The sequence below is a fragment of the Cheilinus undulatus genome, linkage group 8 (assembly GCF_018320785.1).
Source record: "Cheilinus undulatus linkage group 8, ASM1832078v1, whole genome shotgun sequence".
NCBI classification, from domain to species: domain Eukaryota; kingdom Metazoa; phylum Chordata; class Actinopteri; order Labriformes; family Labridae; genus Cheilinus; species Cheilinus undulatus.
In genome coordinates this window covers 10,246,576-10,269,903 of record NC_054872.1, presented here as the reverse complement: position 1 = coordinate 10,269,903, position 23,328 = coordinate 10,246,576, and the positions used below count along the sequence as shown (strand labels likewise).

At 38.9% G+C, this 23,328-nt stretch overlaps 1 protein-coding gene across 1 annotated transcript in view; it reads left to right on the top strand.

Moving 5' to 3' along the window:
- The window catches only part of rims2a (regulating synaptic membrane exocytosis 2a), a 247,893-nt gene that overhangs the window by 29,888 nt on the left and 194,677 nt on the right, over positions 1-23,328 (top strand). The window contains exons 2-4 of the mRNA XM_041793381.1: positions 15,658-15,690; positions 16,530-16,616; positions 21,278-21,488. Of these exons, the coding sequence (XP_041649315.1) occupies positions 15,658-15,690; positions 16,530-16,616; positions 21,278-21,488 (331 nt within the window). The remainder of the gene's footprint in view (positions 1-15,657; positions 15,691-16,529; positions 16,617-21,277; positions 21,489-23,328) is intronic.

Here is a 23,328-nt window from a genome sequence, read left to right as displayed (position 1 = left end):
AAGGTTACTTCCATCATGACCCAAAAAAAGTTAAATAAAAAACATAATTGATTATTTAAAACTGCATGCACTGATATGCTGGATTAAACCAGGATAAAATCTGTTAGATTTATATCATATCAGTGCTACAGCATGTAGTGAAAAATTCCCCTGTAGGTCAGTCACCTCTGAATGAGTTCAGACAGACATTAACCTCATCTCCGTGCAGCACTTACAAGCTGGGATGTTGTTAATGATCTATGTAGTTGGTATTTACCCACTGAGCCAGATTATTCCCTTATGATCCAATTATCTCTCTGGCTGTAGTGGACTCAACGGGCCTGCAGGGTCACTGCTTAGCCATGAGATCCACTATCACTGATCTCCTTCCTGAGAGGTGGATTTATGATAAGGAGGTATCTACTGTCTGTTTAAATTGTCAATTCATTTAATTGAAATTTAAATTAAAGTCAACGATGATATAACAGCTGTTACAAATGCCTGTGTAATGATGTCATGAGGCAGTTCTGACTATTATAGTGTCTGTTAAGGATGGCAATCCCTCTGTAGTTACACCTAAGTATTCCAAATAAACACAAGTGTGCATAAATGAAATAAAACCTTTTTAACACCTGTAGTATCACAAAGTAAATCCCTGGTAAACTGGACATAAAATAAGGAACCACCCATCTTATCAAAGACTTAAACTATATAATAATATTACGCCATGCCATTTTCTCCTACCTCCCTAAATTTTGTGCATGCAAGTCACTGCAAGTGCTAAGAAGCCATCCCAAGCAGAGATGCAAACATACATCATCTACACATACACAGAGAAGGCCCTAAGTTACTCATAGGACCATCAACAAGCATGTATATTTAACTTTCATAGGATTTAAAGCATTGAAGCTGCAAGGCTTGATATTCTCTGAGTAGTAAAAGTCAGATCCTGCCACGGGACAGTTCTGCTACTTTGCGTTTGACCATGTCCCATACTGTTCTCTGCTGTTCCACCAACATCCAGCTGAATGTAGAATAGGAAACAGAAAGGTCCTGAGCAGCAGTTTAGCTCAAAGACAGGATTAGAGGGAGCGCAAGAGACCTCAGAGTGACTGGCTGGTCTTTCCTGGCACACTTTTGGGCAGTGGAGGTGGTGTACGTTTAAAGTAATTAAGCCTAAGGAGGCATGTGAGGAAGCTCGGGGAGAGAGAGCTGTGCTCATCTGTTTTTAGATTGTTGCAGATCTAAAGGCATCACACTAATAGGATGATTGTAATGTAATTTTTGACACTGATTCAGTGTTCATATCACAGGCTGTAGAGGAAAATTAAGTCTGAACTGCCCACCACATCATTTTCTGGTAAAAGTGACTGACTGTCCTTTCATGGCAGCAGTTTAAAAATAATCCTGATGAATTTAAACACATCTTACGTGTCCTCTGTTTGTCCAGAAAGATCTAATGGCACATCAGTGGCCATTAGTCTTGTGGCTTGGTGATAGGGCTGGGCGTTGTATGGAGATTTTGGTAAAGTATCTCGATATATTTTGAAATGAGATATAGTATAAGACAGATATAGTTAAAATAACAGCATATGTTTCTTCTCTTTTCACTGCCTGTCCTCCGTCACCCTGCCCCTCCTCTCCCCCTCTGAACCAAAACTTAAATCCACACCCTCTTAGTGAGTGAGACAACATGGATGTAAAGAAAGGCATGTGCAACGCAGGAGAGAAGGAGCTAGTCGGCAAAAGGGAAACCTCTGGCTTAATTATGTGGAGATGGTTTGTTTTTTTTAAAGTTTCAGATGAGGAGCAGAACAGTATTTTCTATAGAGAGTGCCAAAAAGTGTTGCAACAAAAAATCTGAGCTTGACGAATCTTGTCCACCATTTACAACAGCGGCACAAAGTGCAGAAAAATTGTGTAAAACTCTGAACCCAAGAAAGGCCCTTAACCCCAATTAGCTCCCACTGCTACACTGCTACACTGGTGGTGTGTAAATGGACAAGGATGCATATGAGTGGGATTAGCTAATACTGATGGCCAATTCTAAATGTGGAGTGAATGAGTGAAAGGATATGAGTAGGTAGGTGCGACCTGCAGTGTTAAAACGCTCTAGTCAGACTAGAACAGTGCTATACAAGTCCAAGTCCATTTACATGCTATGGCGGAGGCACTCACAGTGCCACTTCAATACAAACATCCTGCATCGTTGTGTCGGCTAAATGTGTTGTTTCTAGGTTATTTAGAACAAACAGTCACTAACCTCTACACTCCACCAGATACGTGTGTGGTCTGTTTCTGCTTTCATCGTGGCAATGAAGCAGATTGATTTCAGTTTTAGTCAATGAGAGTGCTTCCACCAGCTCTCCGGCATTGTGTCTCTGCTCCATCATGGTTCCAGCAGTCCAGAGGCATCTGCAGCACTTCTATTCCTGCTGGATGACGGGCCCCTGTGTATAAATTCAACACAGAGTAGATCGAGCAGGGCAGGATGTTTAGCCGATACCAAATTAAAATATCCGGTTAAATTTCAGAATGAAATAGTCCATACAAATGCCAGATTGTATTTCACTTTACAGCGACAAAACATCATAATGGGGCGTAGCCAAGCCTGCAGTCAACAGGGCAGAGGAGCAAGAGGAAGCTCAAGCAGGGTAGAGGTGCAGTCATCCACATGAAAGGACAAAACAGAGACAAAACCAAGCAAGTCCACACTTCTTCAACTCATGCAGTCCAAAACAATAGCTTCACATGTGTTTCTTGTGTTTTCATAGCGCTTCAGTAGTATCTACTCACAGAGCCAGGTGTTATTCTGTAACTACCGCGTGAACTCCTGGTCCCACGGGTTGAGCAGTCCGCCAGTGCTGCTCTGTGCTACATACTGAGAATGGAGTTGGTGGGTGTTGTTGGACAGTGGGACACACAGTCAAAGTGCAGCACACCTGTCATTCTCTCATGCTCCCGCCGTTTCTCACGATTGACCAACCAAGGACATCTTGGTTGGATGAGAGCTCTCTGACCAACCAACTGGAGGTGTCAGCCCTATACTCTTACAGCTCGATGGGATTCACTTTATCCTTCACAAACTTATGAGTTGATTTGACAGTCAGTGCCAAAATATTTTGATCAAAGTATCAAAGCGTGATTCTGTCTAACATGCCAGCCTTTACCTCTAAGTCTGTAGGTTTCTGTGTCTGCCGCCCCTTAGAAAAAGTCAGATTCACATTAATCGTTCCTGGAGCTGCTGCGGTGTATGTGACATGTTGCCAACCTTGTTCTGAGTGTGGGGAATGTGATGATTCAGGGCTTGTTATACAGCTGTCACATCAATGTATTTGTCTCAACATAACTGTGTCAAGGGAGTCACAGTTTAGGGTTGAAAGGGAGATGGTGTTATTGCAAAGTTTGATGGGAAGTTTATGTTAAAAGCATCCCAGAGTTTCTCTGCTCACTCCACTTTTTGGAAGAGCTATCTTTAGATCGTATTATTTAGATCTCTTGTATCTTACTGGGATGTTACAGCTGGCTGTCTTATTGCCCTGCTGTCTGTACTGAGGAGTTGCATCAGCTCAGTGAAAGGTATCCTTATCATATTATTCAAGTAGGACTCTTGACAAGATTCTGACTGTTTGCAAGGAGAGAATGTCTCTTGATGTCAAAACATAAAAATTTTGGTTTGCTGTCCTGGAGCAGCAAACTGTTCCTCCTGTTGTTTCTCAGAGAGGCTATATGTATCAAGTGGACTTTGATGCCTTGCCTTGTTTCCATGCTATGAATCTACAGCTACGTTTGTTTTTGCTTTAAGTGTTCTGTTTTAATCTCTGGTACCATGATGTGTATTCCAACACAAATTTCTTGCAGTTCAAGTTTTTTGGGTGTTGGTATGGCAAAGCAATTTTTTAAGACAAATCAATACATTTTTAAATAAGATATAGAGTAAGACAGGGGTGTCAAACTCAATCACAGCAGGGGCCAAATTCTGGATTCAGGACTAACCTGAGGGCCTAACAGGATCACCTTTTTAACCATAAACTGTCAACCTTGTTTCACTGGTAATAAAATGTAAAAAAAAAACTAAATAAATGATTTTGACATTTAAAATATTTAAAAGATAAGTTTAAAGGCTCACAATCTGAGAAAAGTAAACTTATTTGTTCAAAAAGGTCAAAACATGAAATTGAAAAATAATGTTTCAAAGGCAAATGTATTAGAAAGAAGTCAAAATCACGAGTTTAAAAGGTCAAAAAATGAAATAAAATTTGTAATCATGATATTAAAAGTCAAAATATAATTCAAATTGTTAAATTGTGAGTCTAAAAGGTCAAACTATGGGATTATGAAGTCAGAGTTTGGAATTGAAAATATGAGATAAAATCCAAAATAACTGGTTAAAAGGTCAAAATATCACTTAAAAATTAGAATCATGAATCTTAAAGCTCAAAATATTATATGAGAAGTCAAATCTATGAGTTGAAATGCTCAAAGTAGGAAATTTAAAGTCAAAATCCTAAGTCTGAGTCCTAATTGTGAGATGCTAAATTAAAATGTGAAATTAAAACACAAATTAAGTTATTTTCCCATATTCCTGACTTCTTATCTAAATATTTTTACTCCTTACTTTTTCAGATTTTGTGACTTAACAAGGATATCTTAAATCATCAAGGATTAGTTCACTTTTATGTACTTGAGGAAATCTGCAAACCTCATACTGATGGGCCAGTTATAACAGAAATATGAGATCATCTTGGCAGCTGGATTTAACTGTTCCACAGGCTGGATTTGGCCCCTGGGCCTTGAGTTTGACACCTGTGGGGTGAGACTATATCATCTTAGTGTAGTTCACACTGATTCAAAATTATACAGATATCAAACATTGTCATAGTTGCATAAATTCACTGGAAACGGAGGAAAACTTGCAAGGAGTGAGAACTTCCCTTACTCCTCATGAATCCCACACACATTTTTCCAGATGTTGCGATAGAACATAACTACTTTCTGTGTTCTTTTACTTTTTGAGTAGTTTTTAAAACCATTAAGTTTTCTAAATTTATTAAAAATTTAAAAACTGAAATATCACACTGACCCATGTTTTCAGACTATTTGCAAAAACACCTTAAATTTAGCTCAGGTGCCTTCCATTTTTCTCGATCTGGCTTTATGGCACAGGAAGCCTCTCCTCTGTGCAAAACATGAAACCCCACCAGGAGTTTGCAACACACTGTGTTTTGCATTGAAGCTTCTATCTAGCCACAAGGATGGTTGTCCTTCTGGAACGTCGTCCCATCTCCACACAGGATCTCTTGATCTCAGTCAGTGTGACCATCGGTGCTTGGTCACCTCTCTTAGTAAGGCACTTTCCCCCCTGATTGCTCAGCTTGGCAGGGTGACCAACTCTTAGAGGAGGCCTAGTTGTGCCAAATTTCTTCCATGAGTGAATTATGGAGGCCACTGTGCTCTTAAGAACTTTCAGGGCAGCAAAATGTTTTGTAGCTTTCCCTAGATGCCTTGCAATAACCCTGTCTCTGAGCTCTGCAGGCAGCTCCTTTAACCTGCTGCAATGTAGCACAACTGAAAAAAGTGAAGGGGGTCTGAATACTTTCTGAATCACTTGTACTTTGAGGGAGGTATTGCACTCTGCTACATTCTAAAGAGCATCTGCTGCTAAATTAACCATTAAAGAAAAGGAGAATGATTTCACATTGCAGCTGAAATTTGCTGTTTCACTGGACTTCATTTTAAAAGTAATACTAATCCCATGTGAATCAGCATCTTGGCTTTTTTTTGTCTGTGTGTGCAACTTTTTCCTTCATATTTTATTCCAATACAAGGGGGAAAAGGAGGCTGTGCTGGACATTATAAACAAAGGTATTGGCACAGATACACTATTTATAATGCTTTTTCCTCCTCCTTTCCAAATTCAATTTTAATTAGCTAAATTTACTTCCTCTGAGGTCCTCTGTGCAAATACATGCGTGCCCCTCTGCTCTCTAGAAACACAGCACTTTAATTAAAGAGCCTGGTCAGAGATCATATTCTCGTGTTGTTTTTGCCGTGCACATGGAGGAAAGATCATGTTTTACTTTTCAGCCCCACCCCCATTATATAAGGAACTACTCACTACTGAGCTATAGGACTAGACTTCAGATAGATTACTTTTTGCATTGAGTAAATCTATAGATCAGTAAATTTCCTTTTACTTCAGTAAAACTCAACCAAAGCAACTTTATTTTTACATATGTATACTATTCTTGTTGTCTTTATACCTCAGAAGTTAGACAGTGCTCTCTCTTTTGGTTGAAATTATGACTGGAGGTCCTTAAGTATCTTTTCTGTTTAATACCACTGATCAATAAAATTATGGCGATGTTATCAGTTTAAAACTGCTGCAATCAAAAATGGATCAGTCAATTAATCAGTCAGAAAAATACACCATAGAAATAATGCATACACACTGTGATACATCACACAACAGTCTAATGTGACTTGATGAAAAAAACCCAAAAATGTATTTTATTATTTTATCCATCGCAGAGATCAACACTGTCTGAGACTGATGGTGGAAGGCCTTGAAAATTTACATGACAGGCTTTTAACTTGAACTATTCTAATGTTTTAATATTGATCTGAAAGTGACATAAGCTCTTTAAAGATACAGTGTATTTTAGGGCTTTTTATGCCTTCATTGATAGAGGAAGACAGCGGGCCGCCCACATACGTGGGGCGTGCCTTAAACCACTAGGCTGTTGGCGCCCCAATAAGACCCTGTTTTACACGTTTTTAGAACTCCCTTTCTCTTTAATTTTCCTTTAACAAACTGAAACCTGCGGGATCGCTGGCCATCCCAATCAGCAGCACATGCATTGTTCATAATATTCATTAGACAGATCTTATGGAATAAACTCTGATCCAAAACTTGTTTTTGCTGATGTATGGATGGATTCTGACATTTATTTCCCTTCCAGAACATATTTTTAATCCTCTTTATTCATAACTTTGATACTACAAATCTGAATTGTTAAACTTATGAGTATATATTTTACATTTTTTTGCAATGTAAAACCTAGCAGTCTTGCTAGCCATCCTCCATTTTTACAGCTAAAGTTTTAAAAAAGGTTTGGTCTCCTAAAATGGGATTAATGAGCATTTTAGACTCTGAAATACAAAATGAGTGCAAAATGTGAGTTGGTGTTATGTAACTATATAAACGTTAGTGATATTTTCCCTTATAGGTTTGTTAGAAAGTTGTTATTCTCCTGATAGGCAAAGCATGTAGGGACTAATAAAGATGTGAAAAAGCTTGGTCATTGTTGATCTGGGTGTTATTTTCTATGAAGTTCTAGGAGATTGAATTTCCTTTTATGGCTTTTTATGCCTTTATTGATAGAGGAAGACAGCGAGCCGCCCACATACAGGCGTGCCTTAAACCACTAGGCCACTGGTGCCCCAATAGGACTCTGGTTTTGCAAGTTTTTAGAACTCCCTTTTTCTTTAATTTTCCTTTAACATGCTGAACCCTGGCGATCTCAAGCTGCAGCACATGCATTGTTTACAAGACCTGTTAGACGGATCTCTATGGAATAAACTGGGATCTGAAACTTATGTTTTTGCTGATGTATGGAGGAATTCCGGAATTTATAAATCTTTCAGAACATCTTTAATCCTGTTTATTCATAACTTTGATACTACAAATCCACAGCACTAAATCCATGATTATATGACAATATATTTTTTGCTATATAAAATGTAGCAGTCTTGCTAGCTGTCCTCCATTTTGACACATGAAGTAAAAGACAACAACTTCTTGTTAGCTTGTCAGCCATTCATGATGCTCAAATTTCTTCTTCTATGGTGAAAGTGATCAATCAGGACCAGCCAAAGAGGGCTCCTAAAATGGGATTAATGAGCATTTTACACTCTGGAACATGAAATGAGTGCAAAATGTGAATTGGTGTTATGTATATAAATGTTGGTGATAGTTTCTGTTGTAGGTTTGTTCGAAAGTTGTTATTTATTCTCCGGATAGGAAAAGCCTGTACGAACCAAATAAAGATGTCAAAAGGAAGTTCATTGCTGATCTGGGTGTGATTCATATGAAGTTCTATGAGATTAAATCTCCTTTTTGACCTTTTAGTTGGTCGTTCTGGTCACATAACTTTTGATCCAATCATCTGACATCTTTGCAGCACACATATTATGAAAGTCACGGTTGTCCTGAAAAAGTAGATGTTCATAACTTGTTTATGCTTAAAAGGGTTGAGATTCTACAGGCATTTTAGCAGAAAAAATACAGACGGACCAAAATGGCAGAAACTTGCTAGGATAATGACTGAATTTGAAAAGCGTTCAGATCATTGCTTCTTAACTTAACTCCTTTTTCTTTTACTTGTTCAGTCCAACATAATTTACCACCTAAATTTAATCATAATGACATTAATATATTTTCAGACATTCTGTCATAGAGCTCCAGGAATCCAGACCTCTAAAGTTTATCCAGCACATCTGTCCACTAGAGAGCAGTGTAGCATCAGTCATTGCCAGGCCTGGCTGCTTCTCAAGCAGAGCCAGTGAAGCAGAGAAGGTGGAAACCCAAATATAGAAGAAAATAACAACAGAGCCTAAAAATAACATTAGCACGTGCCTTTTTGTGGCTCAAAACTGAAAATCTGGCACAAAAAAATACACATAAAGACATGGAAATGCACTGAACACAACCTTTCCTACCTCTGCAGGGCTGTGTTTTGCACATTTAGTGTGGTTTGGAGTCTGCATGGGAAGAAAAGTGCAGGTTAGAGAGAAAACAGAGACTGCACCTGGCCTGCAGGCCTCTTCAGCAGCCAGGATACTGAATACGTCACTTGTGACATTTTACACTCACTCATTATACTGGCCCATGTCAAAGAATACACTGTGCTCTCACACACTAACATATGCACACATTTGAGTACAGTACACACATGGAAATGTGCGCACACCCACACGTGTGCGCAGAAGGATACTCACACACTCTGTCCGGCAGCCATCCAGGCAGGCAGGCAGGCAGCAGGCTGGATCAGATAAATATGAGGCTTGTAATGCGACCACAGAGACGAGGCTGATGGGATCAATAAAGAACGGCGCTGCAGGTCATCGGGAGAACACAGCGAGAGGATAAATATGGACTGGCTCATCGGAAAACAGAGCGGCGAGACTGATGGGTACACAACACTATATCTTCTCTAGTGTGTTCTCTCACCCATCTGACACAGATCAGACACGCAGATTTCTGACTCTGCTGCTCTACCTGTAGCTAGGCTTGGCTGTTGAGAGTGCTGTACTTTTGATGCTTGATAGGAGAACTGTTTGGTCTCACTATTTATTGACTGTCATCTTCATAGTGCTCATACATTATTCTGTGGTATCAGACACCAATCAGGCATGTGACACTACTTTATAAGCTGGTTTGAGAGGAGAGCTGACGTATTACACAGTCAAAATGCAGCGTGCGATAAAGTTCTACAGTTTGTTTTCTATTTCCAGCCTCAGTACGTGGAAGACTTGATGCATTTCTATTTGGATAGTTCTGGCCTCCCTGGTCAGCTCCACCCACATCTGTTTCTATTTCTTGTTTTGAACTGACGACTCTGTTCAATTAAAACCTGCCCTCCATAAAGTGTGCTCAACAGTGGTAGATGAAGTTATGGATGAATTTCACACAGTGAAGAAGAAAAAGTCATTAAAGTGGCCTCTCTGGTTGAGCAATCCCAGAAGGCTTTGCACTTAGTTTGCATTCTGAACCAGGAAGACCACTTTTAACAGCTTTTCTCCCACATTATGTGGAGTTAAACTGTGAAAAAACAGCAGTTTACCGATAAAGCGCTTTACTTCTTATCACTACTTAAAAAACAGTGAAAAAACAGTTGACATATTTCATGTCTTATTAATTTTTTAAGCCTGTAATGATGCAAAAAAAGACAGTTTGACATGCAAATTTTCAATGTGATTGTTAGCTGCAGCTAGTTGCTATTCTGCTTCTATAGTGGCATCTACATCTGCTCCTAGACCAGGTGTGAGGAGCTGAATTAGTTTCACAGATATGATGCTTGCTCTCTACAGTATATGTCTGTGTGTGTGTCTTTGTGTATGCTGTTTGTGTTGACTTGGTTGGTTTATGTCAGTTATTTGAAATTCAAGCAATAGGTGCTGTTTGAAAAAGTTTTTGCACACTATCTTTCCTGGCTTGTTTGTTCCTGCTATGTTGTTTCTATGGCATAACTTTACAAGGTCGAGTTTATGAAACAGATGGTTTTAAACATATTTTACTGCAAAATTTATCTTACCTAAAACTGAATATGAGGAGCTAAGCTTTCTCCATCAGTGGCATTTTTGCTTTTTCACATGTATGATATTCCTGGATATAAGGATCAGAACGTCACCAAATTAGATTGGATGTTCTCAGACAATTATTTTCTAAAATTAATCACAGTTGTCAATACCGCTGTCATTTTTTTCCTTACTTGTACTTAAAGGTATAGGTTGTTTGCAGTCATGTGATCTGGAGTGTCTGCTGGGGGTCAAGTTGAAGGAAAGTTAGTACTTTACAGCTCTAAATGGACCTTTATGCTGCAATTATCATTAGAAAATTTGTACATACATTCAGTATGATCCCTACACTTTACAAACAGAGATTTTTACCACAGTTTAACTGATTTACCTGGCATGGAAGTGATTGAAATCACAAATGTCTCAGTCCTGCAGACCTCCTAGCGTCTAGCGTAGTCTAGCCAGATGAAGGGAGATATTAGTCTAGAGCCTTGGTTCCTAACCTGGGGTCCAGGACCCCCTCGGGGTGGTGCCAGAGATTTCACGGGGGGCACAATGGCCTGTCTGATCTAAGATTGTTGAAATTAGTTTCACTCCAACTACCTAAAATCATGATAAAACCCATAATAATGGTTCATAACAAGGTCTTTTGCTAATAACACTTGTGGTTTGGGCTGTTGTGTTCGGCTTTAAACGATGAAAATAATTCAAATTTATTGGTTTTGACAGCAATGTGTCACTTTATTCCTTGTGGGCCCTGAGGGGGAGCAGCTCTTCTTACTGTAGATATGAAAAGTTGGGGCTCAGTGGAAAAAAGGTTGGGAACCACTGGTCTAGAGAAGTCTAATACTGGTCTAAGAGGCTAGCTGAATACCTATAACAAAAAAAAACTTTGTCACAAAAATGCTTTTAATTGAAATGATGTACTATCAACCTTTCCTCAATCCTTTGTCATTATTTAATTTACATTTAAAAAGACAAACTGTACCAGTTGTGAGACAAAAATAGACTGAACCGTTTAGTGGAAACAGACCTACATGAGTGTTGTGTGACATACTTCAGGCTTCAGACCGAGGCTTTTTTAAAATTCCTGCCTGCTGCTGTTTCTCTAGATGTTTTTTTTCAGAATATTTCCCAACTCTCGGGACACAAAAGAATATTTTTATTTTCACACTTTGAACACTTGCCATAGTCATAAACAGTTCAAAACATGGCCTTTTTGGTGGAATTTCTCTATGCATGACGTCATCTGTAAATAACCCTCAGTTGAAAATTGAAAAATGAGACAAAATTCAAAAGGTATGTACAGAAAAGTGTGTAATTTTTGATATGTAGAACACCAGTCTTCCAAGTATTTCATGTGTATCTTGCTAAGACAGTTGTTAAATTGAGTTGAAGTGCTGCAGCACCCCTAAATTTGATCTCAGCACCCCTAAAAAATAATGTGCTCATTGCCCAACCATCTTTTCATAATCTGACAGGTATTATTTCCCTGATGTTATTCGAATAAAGCAGCAGAGGTGGATTTTTACCACTAGGCAAAGGCAGGCAACTGCCAGGAGCCCTGGATAAGGGGCACTGAGAAGACGTAGCTAACTTAACTCTTTTTCCTGCATCAGCTGGTATTCTGGCCACACTCAACACACTCATTTAGAGTGCAAAATATGAAGTAAACATGGCTGTTAGAAAGATGGGAATCTTCAGAGTTTTACAAAGTCCAGCAGTAACGGCTCACAGATACATAGAAACAGAAATTAGCCCTTTAGTGTGAAGAGAACTCTGAAAAATAATCATGGTGTTTGTCATGTTAGAGAGGTTTAAGTCGGTAAAAAAGACCAAAAAGAAAAACTGATCACAAAAATCAGAGTTCATTCACTTTTTTTTTTTTTTTACATGGCCTGGGTTCAGATCACACTTCTTTTGAGCCTTCTGTCCTGGGCAGAGTTGTGACATTTATTTCAGTGATAGTAGCTGGTGCTACATTCACAGAGTTGTCAATTTGACTGTCTTAAAACACAGAAAATATTTATATTTTTCCCACAACTCTGTTGATCTTTACATAACTGCCGTGACTTGGTCTCTCCTCCTTTCATGCTGCTGTGCTTGCTGGTTAAGCCAGTTCCACATCAGCTTTCTGAAGGTACAAAACCCCCATTTAAATACACCCTGTGCTTCTGGTCAGGGGTAAGATGGCTGACAATGAATTCAGCCTCCTTTATGGACATACAATCCACACCCTCAATGAGCAACTTTTTGGTACTAGATTTTCAAACTTCTTCCTGAATTTGGAAAAGAAGAGACACGCCAGTTTCAGCAGTGATACTTTCTGCCACTTGTTTTGTGGCTTGAATACTTCCTGGAGACACATTTTGGTGCTTGTTCCTCAAACATGGAAGTAACGAGGGTCTGATGTATCTCACTGGCTTCATCTCCTCCTCCTCCTCCTCCACCTGCTGTTTCTGCTGTGCCGTCTGTCTTTCATTATCATCTTATGACACATTTTTTGCAAACTTCTGACTTAAGTGACGCTTTCTATAATATTCATAAGTCTTGCTGTGAATTTCTTAGAGGCCTGTGGTTTCATCCCCTCACACACCTGCTCAGAGCTCCACCTGCACAGTCCTCTGTGCTCCTGCAGCAGATGACCTGTTGAACACCCACTGCCTCTGCAAGGGCCGGTGAAATAGATTCACTCAGATACTTATGGATTTGTTTTTCTGTAACACCCTTCTGTGATTTCCACAGAGGTTTTGGCTGATTCTGGAGGCCCCTATTGTGTGTCCCTTATCTCCAATGCATGTTAATCTGTTTGGATGTCTGCAGTTGTCCTGTCATATAAAAGGCAGAACTTGTCTCTATCTGAGAAACTGGAGAGGAATTAATTTCCTCTTTTTTCTGTAAGATCAAAAAAGTAATTTTAAAGTAAAACATCTGTATACAGCAATCCATATCATACCCAAGAGACCAAATAATAATGTCCAATATAGAAAGTTCACCTTGCTTCTGTGCAGAATGACTGGACATACCAGTACAAAGTGAGGAATCAAAAGAATGCCCAGTCAGCTGTGGCCAATCACAGCCATCCTTTGTCTTCTGAGTTTAAGCAGCTTCTGTCTGCTGGATGATTCAGCCTGCTAACTTGCAGGACAAAGAGACTCAAAAACTTATTTGTCCTTGCTGCCACTGGCTTTCTTGATAAATTAACTGAGAGTGTGTACTGTGTTTTTTTTGTTATGATTCTTTTTAATGTTTTGTTGTATTTATTGCTAGTCTGATGGATGTATGTTTAACCACTGACTGCAAAGCAAATTACCCTTTACAGCTATATATATATACCTTTAACCAAGACATGTTAAAGTTATGAAAAACTGTGTTTATACTGTGTTCTGCTATGAGTACGGGTATCTCAGTTTTAACCCTTTAAAGCCTGTTGAATCATATTTGATACCCACTTTTATGATACCTCTATCTAATCAATATGATCAATAAATTACTAAAAACAAAATTCTGAATACATTCTGATAAATGATAAAAATGCCCTCAAGTGGATTATGAGTTACCAAAAACATATAATGTATCAAATGAGATACAACAAATATATTTGTTAAATTTTATGGAAATGTGGATGTTTTTGGATTTCAGTAGAAAGTGAAATAAACACTTCAGTTCCAAAAAATGATAATTTTCTGGCTATAATTTGTGTTTTCAGGCTTTAAAGGGTTAAAGATTTCAAGTTCCTCCCCCAGAATGGGGTTTTGCCTGATTTAAAAATAATAATGACAAAGCCAGTCAGCAGAATCTGTTTTTAAAGCTCCAGCCTCCTCTGTTCAGAATCAATCCAGTAAGTCTGAGCAGACACTGAGCTCTGTGTATCGCCCAGAGAAGACAGGACACTGGTTGACAAGATGTTGTCTTGTTGTTCAGATTCCTGAAGTATAAATCAGAGAGTGAGAGAGTGAGGCTTTAGCCTTCAGGTAGACTGGCTGTGTGACTCGAATTTAAAACCAAAACTGTATTTAGTCTAACTCAGTGGTTTTTAAAGTGTGAGGAGGGCGTCCCCTGGGGGGCGCCACAGGACTTCAGGGGAGGCGCACAACCATAAACAAGAAAAAGGTGATTTGCTTTGCTAACTTTTGCTGTGCATGAAGCAAACTGGACAGATTTATAGTTAATATAGAGACGTAAAAGAGCTGACTGGTTAAGTTTGGATTTTCCTGCATTGGTCCTGATGCTGCTCAGTGGCTACAGTATTTAATTAGCATCGATTTACAAGCTAATGACAGCATAAGGTGGTGCAATCTGGGGCGTCATATTGAGACAAAGCACTAATTTAGGGACCAAAACCAGGAGGATTTTTGACAAGAAGCAGGTTTTGGCATCTAAAATGATCAAAATAAAGTACCAGGCAAGGCTGAAGGTGGAGGATGATCTGATGTCATGCAATCCTGCATCGACTGCATAGACTCAACATCTGATTGCTTGGGAAAGATGGATGTTTAAAAAACACACTGAAAACAATAAAACAAACAAACAAACAAACAAAAAAAAAAACACATTTTAAGATACAAGGCTTTCATTCTGGAGTCATTGCTTCTAATTTGCAGTTTTTCCTGTTCATCATCAAATGTCAGCCATATTATTATATTACCATATTTTATAAGAGGGGAAATTACTTTTTTTTTTTTGTTTTGTTTTGTTTGTTTTTGTAGGGGCACTATTGTAAAATGTTAAAATAAAATGCTTAAAGTTGAGACATACATTTTTGAGAATAAAGTTGCTTTAATTGTATTTTTTATGAAGATGGGCTCCACTAAATAGAATATTTTTTTGGGGGGTGTAGGCTCACTTTCCTACACTTTGAAAGCCCCTGGTCTAGTTGGTGTGTGGCCATATTGTCATAGCAGAAATCAAGCGTAGCAGTACTGCTTAGATCGTCTTCTTCCCTCCTTACCTTCTGATGCAGCTTAGTGGGAAATTCATGCTTGAACTCAAATGCCACTCTGCTGGACTTCTCTCCTCGCTGGTTACTCTGCAGCTATGCTCCTGCATAGAGAACATTTGTTTGTGGAAGTAGAGAATGAGAGAGGATGTTACATGAAGCTGTCATTTTTAAGTTGATGTAAATCACTGACTTTATTTACTTTCAACCATCTATAAGTCATTCTGATTTTTTCACGTTTACCTCAGCCTTCTCATCACTACATTTTCATGTCCATGAAGCATATTTATAATATCTTGACTTTTATTCACATCATATTTTTGTCATTCTTAGTGATATATGTTCTGTCAGCCTTTTGTGTCTTTTGGATTGTGTTCATCATTTCTTTGTGTTCTGTATGCACTGAGCTGTGCGCACCTTTTTATTTTTTTATGTTTTAGGATCAAAGAAGAACCAAAGCCTCAGCCAGCACAGTAAGTAAACTGCATTACCCAGAGTGCTCTAGGCTTTGACACTTCTTCCTGTCAGCTGACGCTGTGTGCTTCATGTGGCTTTCTCCTCGTTGTCTGGGATGAAAATGAAAGAAATGTCATTAATGTCATGGAAAGTTGCTGTTTGCCCACTGGCATTGTGTAAATAAATGCCTTGAATGAGGAGTACTGGCCAGATTGTTGATTTCTTTGCTGCACACTCAGACTTCCATGACATTAATGCCACTGGCTTTTCCTTTCTACTGGCTTTGTTACAGGCAGGTCCTCAGACCCTTCCCTTCGTCCCTGGTTTCATACTTGCTGCCCATTCTCATCCAGTGTGTCATCTGCACTCTGATCGGCTTGTGCAGCCTTGTACGTCAATCCAATAGTAAACGAAGCCCCCCTTTGCTTTTCTAAACTATAGCTGCATTTTGACTAAATCCAACTGTAGGCCTAACCAGTCCTATAACCTGAACCTGTCTGCACCAGCAGGCTGGAATAACTCACACCTGTTACCCTAAAGTGAGCGTTTGATGCAGCTCTCATTTCCATTGGCTGTAGAGCTTTCCTGCTTTTTTCAGTCTGTCTGGATCATCTTTCTTTTTTCTATCTTTCTCCCTGTTTTTCGGATGCTTTTGTCTGGTTATCAGTGTTTCTCTACTCGCTGCTCTGCCCCTGTCCTGGCCTTCTTCCCTCCCTGTGCTAGTTAGTGGATGTCCCTGCTATTATTCACTTCTCAGAGTCTGACCCGCCTCCTTATAAAAACACATTCAGGACATATTGTTTTCTTCCATGATGAGTCATTGGATGTTCCAGTCACACTTTGCTTATTCGAACAGGTGGTTTAGTGGGATCACTGAGCTGGTAAATAACGTCCTTCAGCCCCAGCAAAAGTCCCAAAATGACAAGCAGCCAGAGCCAGACGCGTAAGTAATAGAACAGACCCCTCTCGGTCTCCTCACAGTGGGTCCAAACATACAGTGGTGACCCCAGCTGCTGGACACACAGTATGTTTGACCTGATGGTAATCAAACTTATTCTCAGTGTGTGTTTATGACAAGAGTGATGGTGTGGGAGTGGTGTGCCACAACAGATTTTACTTTCATAAAGGACATGATTGCAGTGCTCTGCTATCAGAACCCATAAAACTCTGCAAATATCATTTAGCGCAGGTTCACCTTAGGCTTGGACATACTTCAGATAAAAGGTTAATTATTGTATGATTTATCTCTTTTCTTCAAATTAGAATTCAATAAACATTTTAGCTTTACTTCTTTATTGTGTTTTGATCTTTTTAAGGATGTTTGTTTAGAGGTTTACCTGATGCATTGATTTCAGCTTTGGACGACCAAATCCTCATACTAGATCACGCTGGTCCCTTACAATGAATTTCCCTTCAGGGATAGATAAAGTTATTGTATTGTATTGTACAATGCACTCTTAATGATCACAAGTAGATTATGTGTGGTGATTCACATTTCCCTCACAGTATAGCTCATTTCTTTCCTTTTCCCTTGTGATATGCTTTATGAGTGGAAAGGTCTATGTTTTTAAAACTTTAAGAGCAACGTTAGGCTATTCAGCACAGCTATGCCATGCAGCCTTAACCCTTTAACTACTGAGTTTCTGGAGATCTGAAGTGGGTAAATCTGGCGCAACTTCACCAACTTCCAAGGTGCATGGAGGATGAAGAGAGTCTTGAAGAGAACAGAAATCTCCAGCAACACTTGTAGTTTAGAGAACAACTTTATTAGACTGACGCGTCACTCCTGAGTTTCTGGAATTTTTCTTATTTTAACCATAAGAGGCCCAGAAAATGTCCTGTGAGTTAGTGCTTTTGCCCATTTTCCCCCAGAATTTAGAACTTTTATGGCAGTATATTACATTTTACTGTTTGTTAAGAGTGTTTTAACAGTTGTAAATGAAAAAAGGGGGAACTATGCTAGATTTTTAGCGAGAAAAGGTGAAATTACGATAATAACCACATGTTAGCTGTGAAGTACAATTTCTCAGCTTTCAGAAAGTGTTTGAATCAACAACACCCTAGGGTTTAAAGGGCTTAGTACTATTTGCATGGGACTAGTATTACCTGTGAACCCCTTATTTACCTCCTGACATTTGTTTTTGGTGCAGTGCATTCGCACAGGATAAGCAAAGTCTGTAATGTACTCAAATTTACTGATGTTTCTGAAGGAGAACATAAGGGTGCTGCATGGCTGCAGCAATGAAAATGCACAACAAATTTTATTTCTAAACTTCTTAGAAAAATTGCAATGCTGTGCACATCTCGTTCTGCAGGTGATGTTTCCTTCACATGTCCTACACATACTGGTAACCAGAATTTCAAATAGACAGCATGCACTTAAGTGTTTTCCCCTTTCTCTCTATATATAAAAATGTACAATTTTTAGATCTGTAGCAAGCTTTCCATTTCTAACAAATTAGTGAATAAACTTCCTTAGCTCTTCCATTACACACTGAGATCCTTTAAGTCAGGGGGTTTTCAACTTTTTCAGCCCAGGACCTCCAAAATAAAGGTGCCAGAGACCAGTACCCCCACTGTACCTGTAGGTGGTTGAACACAGCCATGCACATTTAAGAACAGTCATGTGCCAACAGGGTGTCCATGAGGGGGTAAAAAGGAGAATTTTCTTGGTCCAGTCAAACTGGGGCTCATGGAGTCATTATAAAGTTATAATGTTGTGATATCTATACTTTTGTTTTCCTGAATAATAACAACTCTTATCAAAGCAAAAAAAAATTTTTTTCTTGATTTGTGCCATAGTATATAGCCATCTTAAAATGTAAATCCATTTACTTAAACAATAAAAATGAGTTAAAAGTGGTGAAATTTAGAAAATAGTGGCAATATTGTCTTAAAAGTGGCAAAAATTGATTATAAAAGTGGTTAACAGTGACAATACAGTCTTAAAAGTTGCAGAATTTGGTAGAAAAGAAGGGGAAATTAGATGAAAAAGTGAGAAAAATTAGTCTAAACTGGAAAAAATGGGTTAACTGTGGCAGAAAAAAGGCAGAAAGTTACAGAAATGGTTCAAACGGGCAAAAAAAGGGCATAACAATTAGCGAATGTGGTTAAAACTGGCAAAATTGTGCATAAAAAGTATTGAATAAGGTTTTATTGTGGCAATAATGGGTCTGTTTTGAAGTGGCAAGAATGGGTAGAAAATTGGTGGGAAGGGTTAAGAAGTAAAAAAGAAAAAAAAAGTGGCTTAAACTTTAAGAAATGGGCAGAAAAGGTGGTTAAACGCGATTAAAAAGCAGCCAAAACCATTTTTTTTCACTCTGTATTATATAATATTTTATTTTTAATTTTTATTTTATGTAATATTTTCTTTTATTGTATTTAGTAAAAATAACAACAGAACTATCATTTATTTTTTTATGTTCCTTCTGGTGTCAAGTATGTTTAACAAAAATAGAAAATAAAAGATATGGGTTTGTTTTTCATATTTCTGCCAGGCACACAATTTCTACAGTAGTTAAAGAATCACCCAGACATAAAAGCCAGTTAACTGCTTTCACGGTTACACCCTTAGTGTTATCATGACATATTACGGCAAGTGAGAGGGTTAAAATTCAGCTTGGACATTTAGCAGCAGAGGTAAAATCCAGAAGCCCGTCGTTCATCCTCGCTGCTGTTATGTTTAGTCTGTCATATGTCCAAGAAAGAGTCTCGGGTTACCGACTGTGTGTAGCTGCTCTGGTGCGTCCCAGAGGTAAGAGAGCTCTGATACGCCAGCATGAGATGGGACAATGAACAGCGTATGATTACTCGTCAGCAGTGTCACCTACGTTTGACCGTGTTTGACCGAATAAGTAAACCCTCTGGAATGGGCTCTGTATGCCAGCTGCCTGCTGCCACTTGAATTTAATCCTCCTTCACTTTTATATTTTTGCTCTCATGCTTCTTTTTTTGGTTGCTGTTGTGTTGTATATAAATCTGAATTAATCTCTTATGTTGCCTCTTTAATTTTGTCTTTTTCTAGTCACTTTTAATACAAAGAAACTAAATTTTTCATGTGTAATTGGCTTTTTTAAAATGTGTTTTCAAAGCTCTCTGATGTGAGGAAAAATTGACCTTATACCGAAGAGGGAAGAGGTAATCACTGGTTATCTTTAACAGCTCCTCTCAGTACCCTTGTCTGTCAATAGTCAAGTGGAACTTAGAACATGTGGCCCAGGACGGAGCACATGTCTGCGTAAATGTTTGAGTGTGAGGGGAGATTAAGTGAGAATAATACATGATTGTTTGTAGTCTTATTTCCTTGATCCTCAGAGACAGTGGCTTTACCTCTTGTATCACAGTCTTCATCAATCTGTTAACATCAAGCCCTTAGTCAGTAAATGAGATTTGGTGGGATCTGTTAAACAAGGCTAAATTCTAATCTGTGCTTGGTAAACACACAAAGGCTGTGACACAATTAGCCCTTTAATCCCTCAGTGGGTACAACAAGAGACGTGCCAGTGGCGCTCTATCTAATTTTCAGATGGCTCAGAGACTTCTCTCACAGCCGAGAAAAAGCCTTCAGGTGGTGTGTCGCCGTAACGTTTGGGCTCTGGCGGTCTGGTTGTGGGTAAAGGAAGCACGTTTATCTCAAACGCAGAGCTGTATGTGGTAAAAGGATAGCGCTGCTCAATAATTCACAAGTGCTAATGAATGTTGCAGGGGATATGTGGGGCGAAACCAATTCTAATCGCCATATTATGAAGTCAGCCCAGTGTTTAGTTTCCAAGGAGACGCTCAATTGACATGTGTCATACAAAATGCATGTGCAGTTTTTTTTAGCAGGTTGGTTCAGAGTTAAGAATCCTCTGTTTAAGGTCAGATGCCATCTATAGGACAGACAGCAACACAGCAGTCACTGCAAAGGTGCTTCTTTGTGCACGCTGATGATTTTTAACCACAGAAAATAATAATGACATGAATTTCCTCCGGCGTTATATAAAAGTATGGCATGTCTCAGCTTACACTGATCTTGATATAGAAACACAGCAGGTGCAAATGATTCATTAAACGCAAGGGAACCTGAGAAAGTGGAATTAAGTGATGTTCTTAAACTTGCAAAGCAAATTTGATACCCACTCGCCTGTTTTGGGAGAGGTGCCGTATCAAAGGAGAAGCTCAGCTTTGAAGCACCTGAGGTCATGGTGTCTGCTTTTCCTCACAAAGGCCTCACACACCAAACACAACAAAGGTTATATCAGTCAGGCCGTGGATGTTAAGAGCTCATGGATGTGTGACTGTGAGAGAAGTGAAAACAGAAAAAGGGTTGTGGCCAAGAGAAGGAAAATTATGGTACAAAAAAGATTATAATTCAACCATGAATGTGTGTTTGTCTTTGAGATCTAACTGCATTCTTTATAAAATGACTTATATGCACAGAAATACAATAAATGGCACTGTCTGTTACTGAAAGTGAAACCCAGAGCTTTGTGAAAGTTATTTTAAGTCAAGGTTGTTCCAGTAAATATTTTAAAGGCCAGTTCATATAAACATGAAATAAATCAAGCCTTCATTTAGGTCAGTAGATTTTATCTCAACTCTTTTCTCTCCATTCATTTACAGGAAGTTGCACCAGCAGTTTGAGTCGTACAAGGACCAGGTTAAGAAGATGGGGGATGAAGCAAAGCAGGGTCAGGACCAGAAGAGCGAAGCCCCGACTTGTGGAATATGCCACAAAACCAAGTTTGCCGATGGCTGTGGCCACCTCTGTTCATATTGCCAAACGAAATTCTGTGCTCGGTGCGGAGGACGAGTGTCTCTGCGGTCAAATAAGGTAACGCTGACCTGCATGCTAGGTGCTGTTCACTTTTATGGACAGATGCACACAACACACACAAACACACATGCAGTACGTTTACATGCCTGGTTAAGTCAAGCTAAGGTTATAGCTCGATTAGCATATTTTCTACACTGCTGTCCTCGTCTCAGTGTACAAGCAAAATTGATTTATGGATTAAAATAAGTATGACTCCGTAACGGTTTTGTCCGCCCCTTTTCAGCCAGTTACTTTTGAACCCGGTTCTCCATGATCCTAATAAAATGTTAGCCAGCAACTTACTGGTTTTATCAGCTGGTGAAAGCATGAGCAATACTACAGCTATGTACATTTCACTTTTGGTACAACTACTATGTACGTCATCCCTCTAAATCAGTGGTTCCCAATCTAGGGGGCCGTCAAAGGTCTCAGGGGGGCATGGGACCCTGTCTGCTCTGATGTTTTCAAAATTAAGTGATGATTAAAACCATGACTAGAAACAAAATGTATTAGGGCAAACCCAAAAGATGAATAAATGAAGAGAATATGTTATTTTTTATGCATAAAAAGGTCAAATATTAAAAAAAAAAACCCACACATTTCTTAGATCATGAAGTTCTATATTTAAAAGAAATCCCTCTCAGAATTCCAGAGTTTAAAAAGCCTTATATTTACCAGAAAAAGGTTCAAATTTCTATGCTTGAAATGTCTAACAATTTTGATAATTTAAACTCAAAAAATGTCAAGTTCGGAAATCATAAATTTTCATGGTGTAAAGTAAAAAATAAATTACAAGATTGGGGTCAGATTTTCAACTTTATAGTCTAAAAAAATCTATCTGGTTCACAAAAATCTACAACTTTAAAGTAAAAGAAACACTTTTTTTTCTCGTTATTAACATGTTTAAGCTTGAGAATTCTGAACTTTTTCTGGAATATTAACAAATCCTTTTTATTTATTTATTTTTTCTAGAGTGAACCTAATACACCGTTGGAATAATGGCTAGTTTATACAGAGATATTTTGTTAATAACAGGTTTATGCAGGCCTGTTATGTTGGGATTTTGTCAATGAAAACATTTAAAATCGATGTTTAACTTTTCCATATTAGCTTAGCTTTTCTTATAGGTCGTTTCCACCGAGTGGTCCGGTTCAGTTTGGTACGCCACACAGTCTTTTGCGTTTCCATGTATCAAAAGCTGGAAAGGGTCCCAACAAATTGTGCTGTACCATCCCACTTTTTTGGCACCCTTCCATAGGGGTACCAGTCTCACCTAGCTGTCCCAAAAAAGGGATTTGCACTGATGTCACTTTCAGCGCAAGACACAACTGCTCAGCCGAGCTGCAAACAAAACACAGAGGTCTGCTGCATGAGGAGAAGTGGGTGAAAACAGGAGAAAAACAGACTAATATCTGCTTAAATTAGGGATATTTGGACCCAACAGAGATCCAAACTGTTTCCTAGTCCATGGATATGCATATGTGGTCACCTGACGTTTATGTGGAACTGATTTTAAGTACACCAGACATGAAGGATCACATCAGACTGGTCTATCTGTGATAGATGTGAAACTGAATTAATGTTAAAGTTTTGTGAATATGAAGTTTTAGATCAGTCGATTCTCTGCATCGTAGCTAGTTATTCATCCACTGACTTTAGGTAACCTGTGAAAAGATCGCTCTGTGGTTGTAGAATGTGTTTGTAAAACTTCATGTAGCAGGCTAACCTTGCAAAGCAGATGGATTCGCCTGTATCCGTGTTTCTCACTGGCGAATCCATCTAGCAAAGCTCCCGTCTGAACAGTTTGGGCCCGGTTAGAAAGTGACAGGACCAATCAGCTTTGAGGGGCGGTACTTTT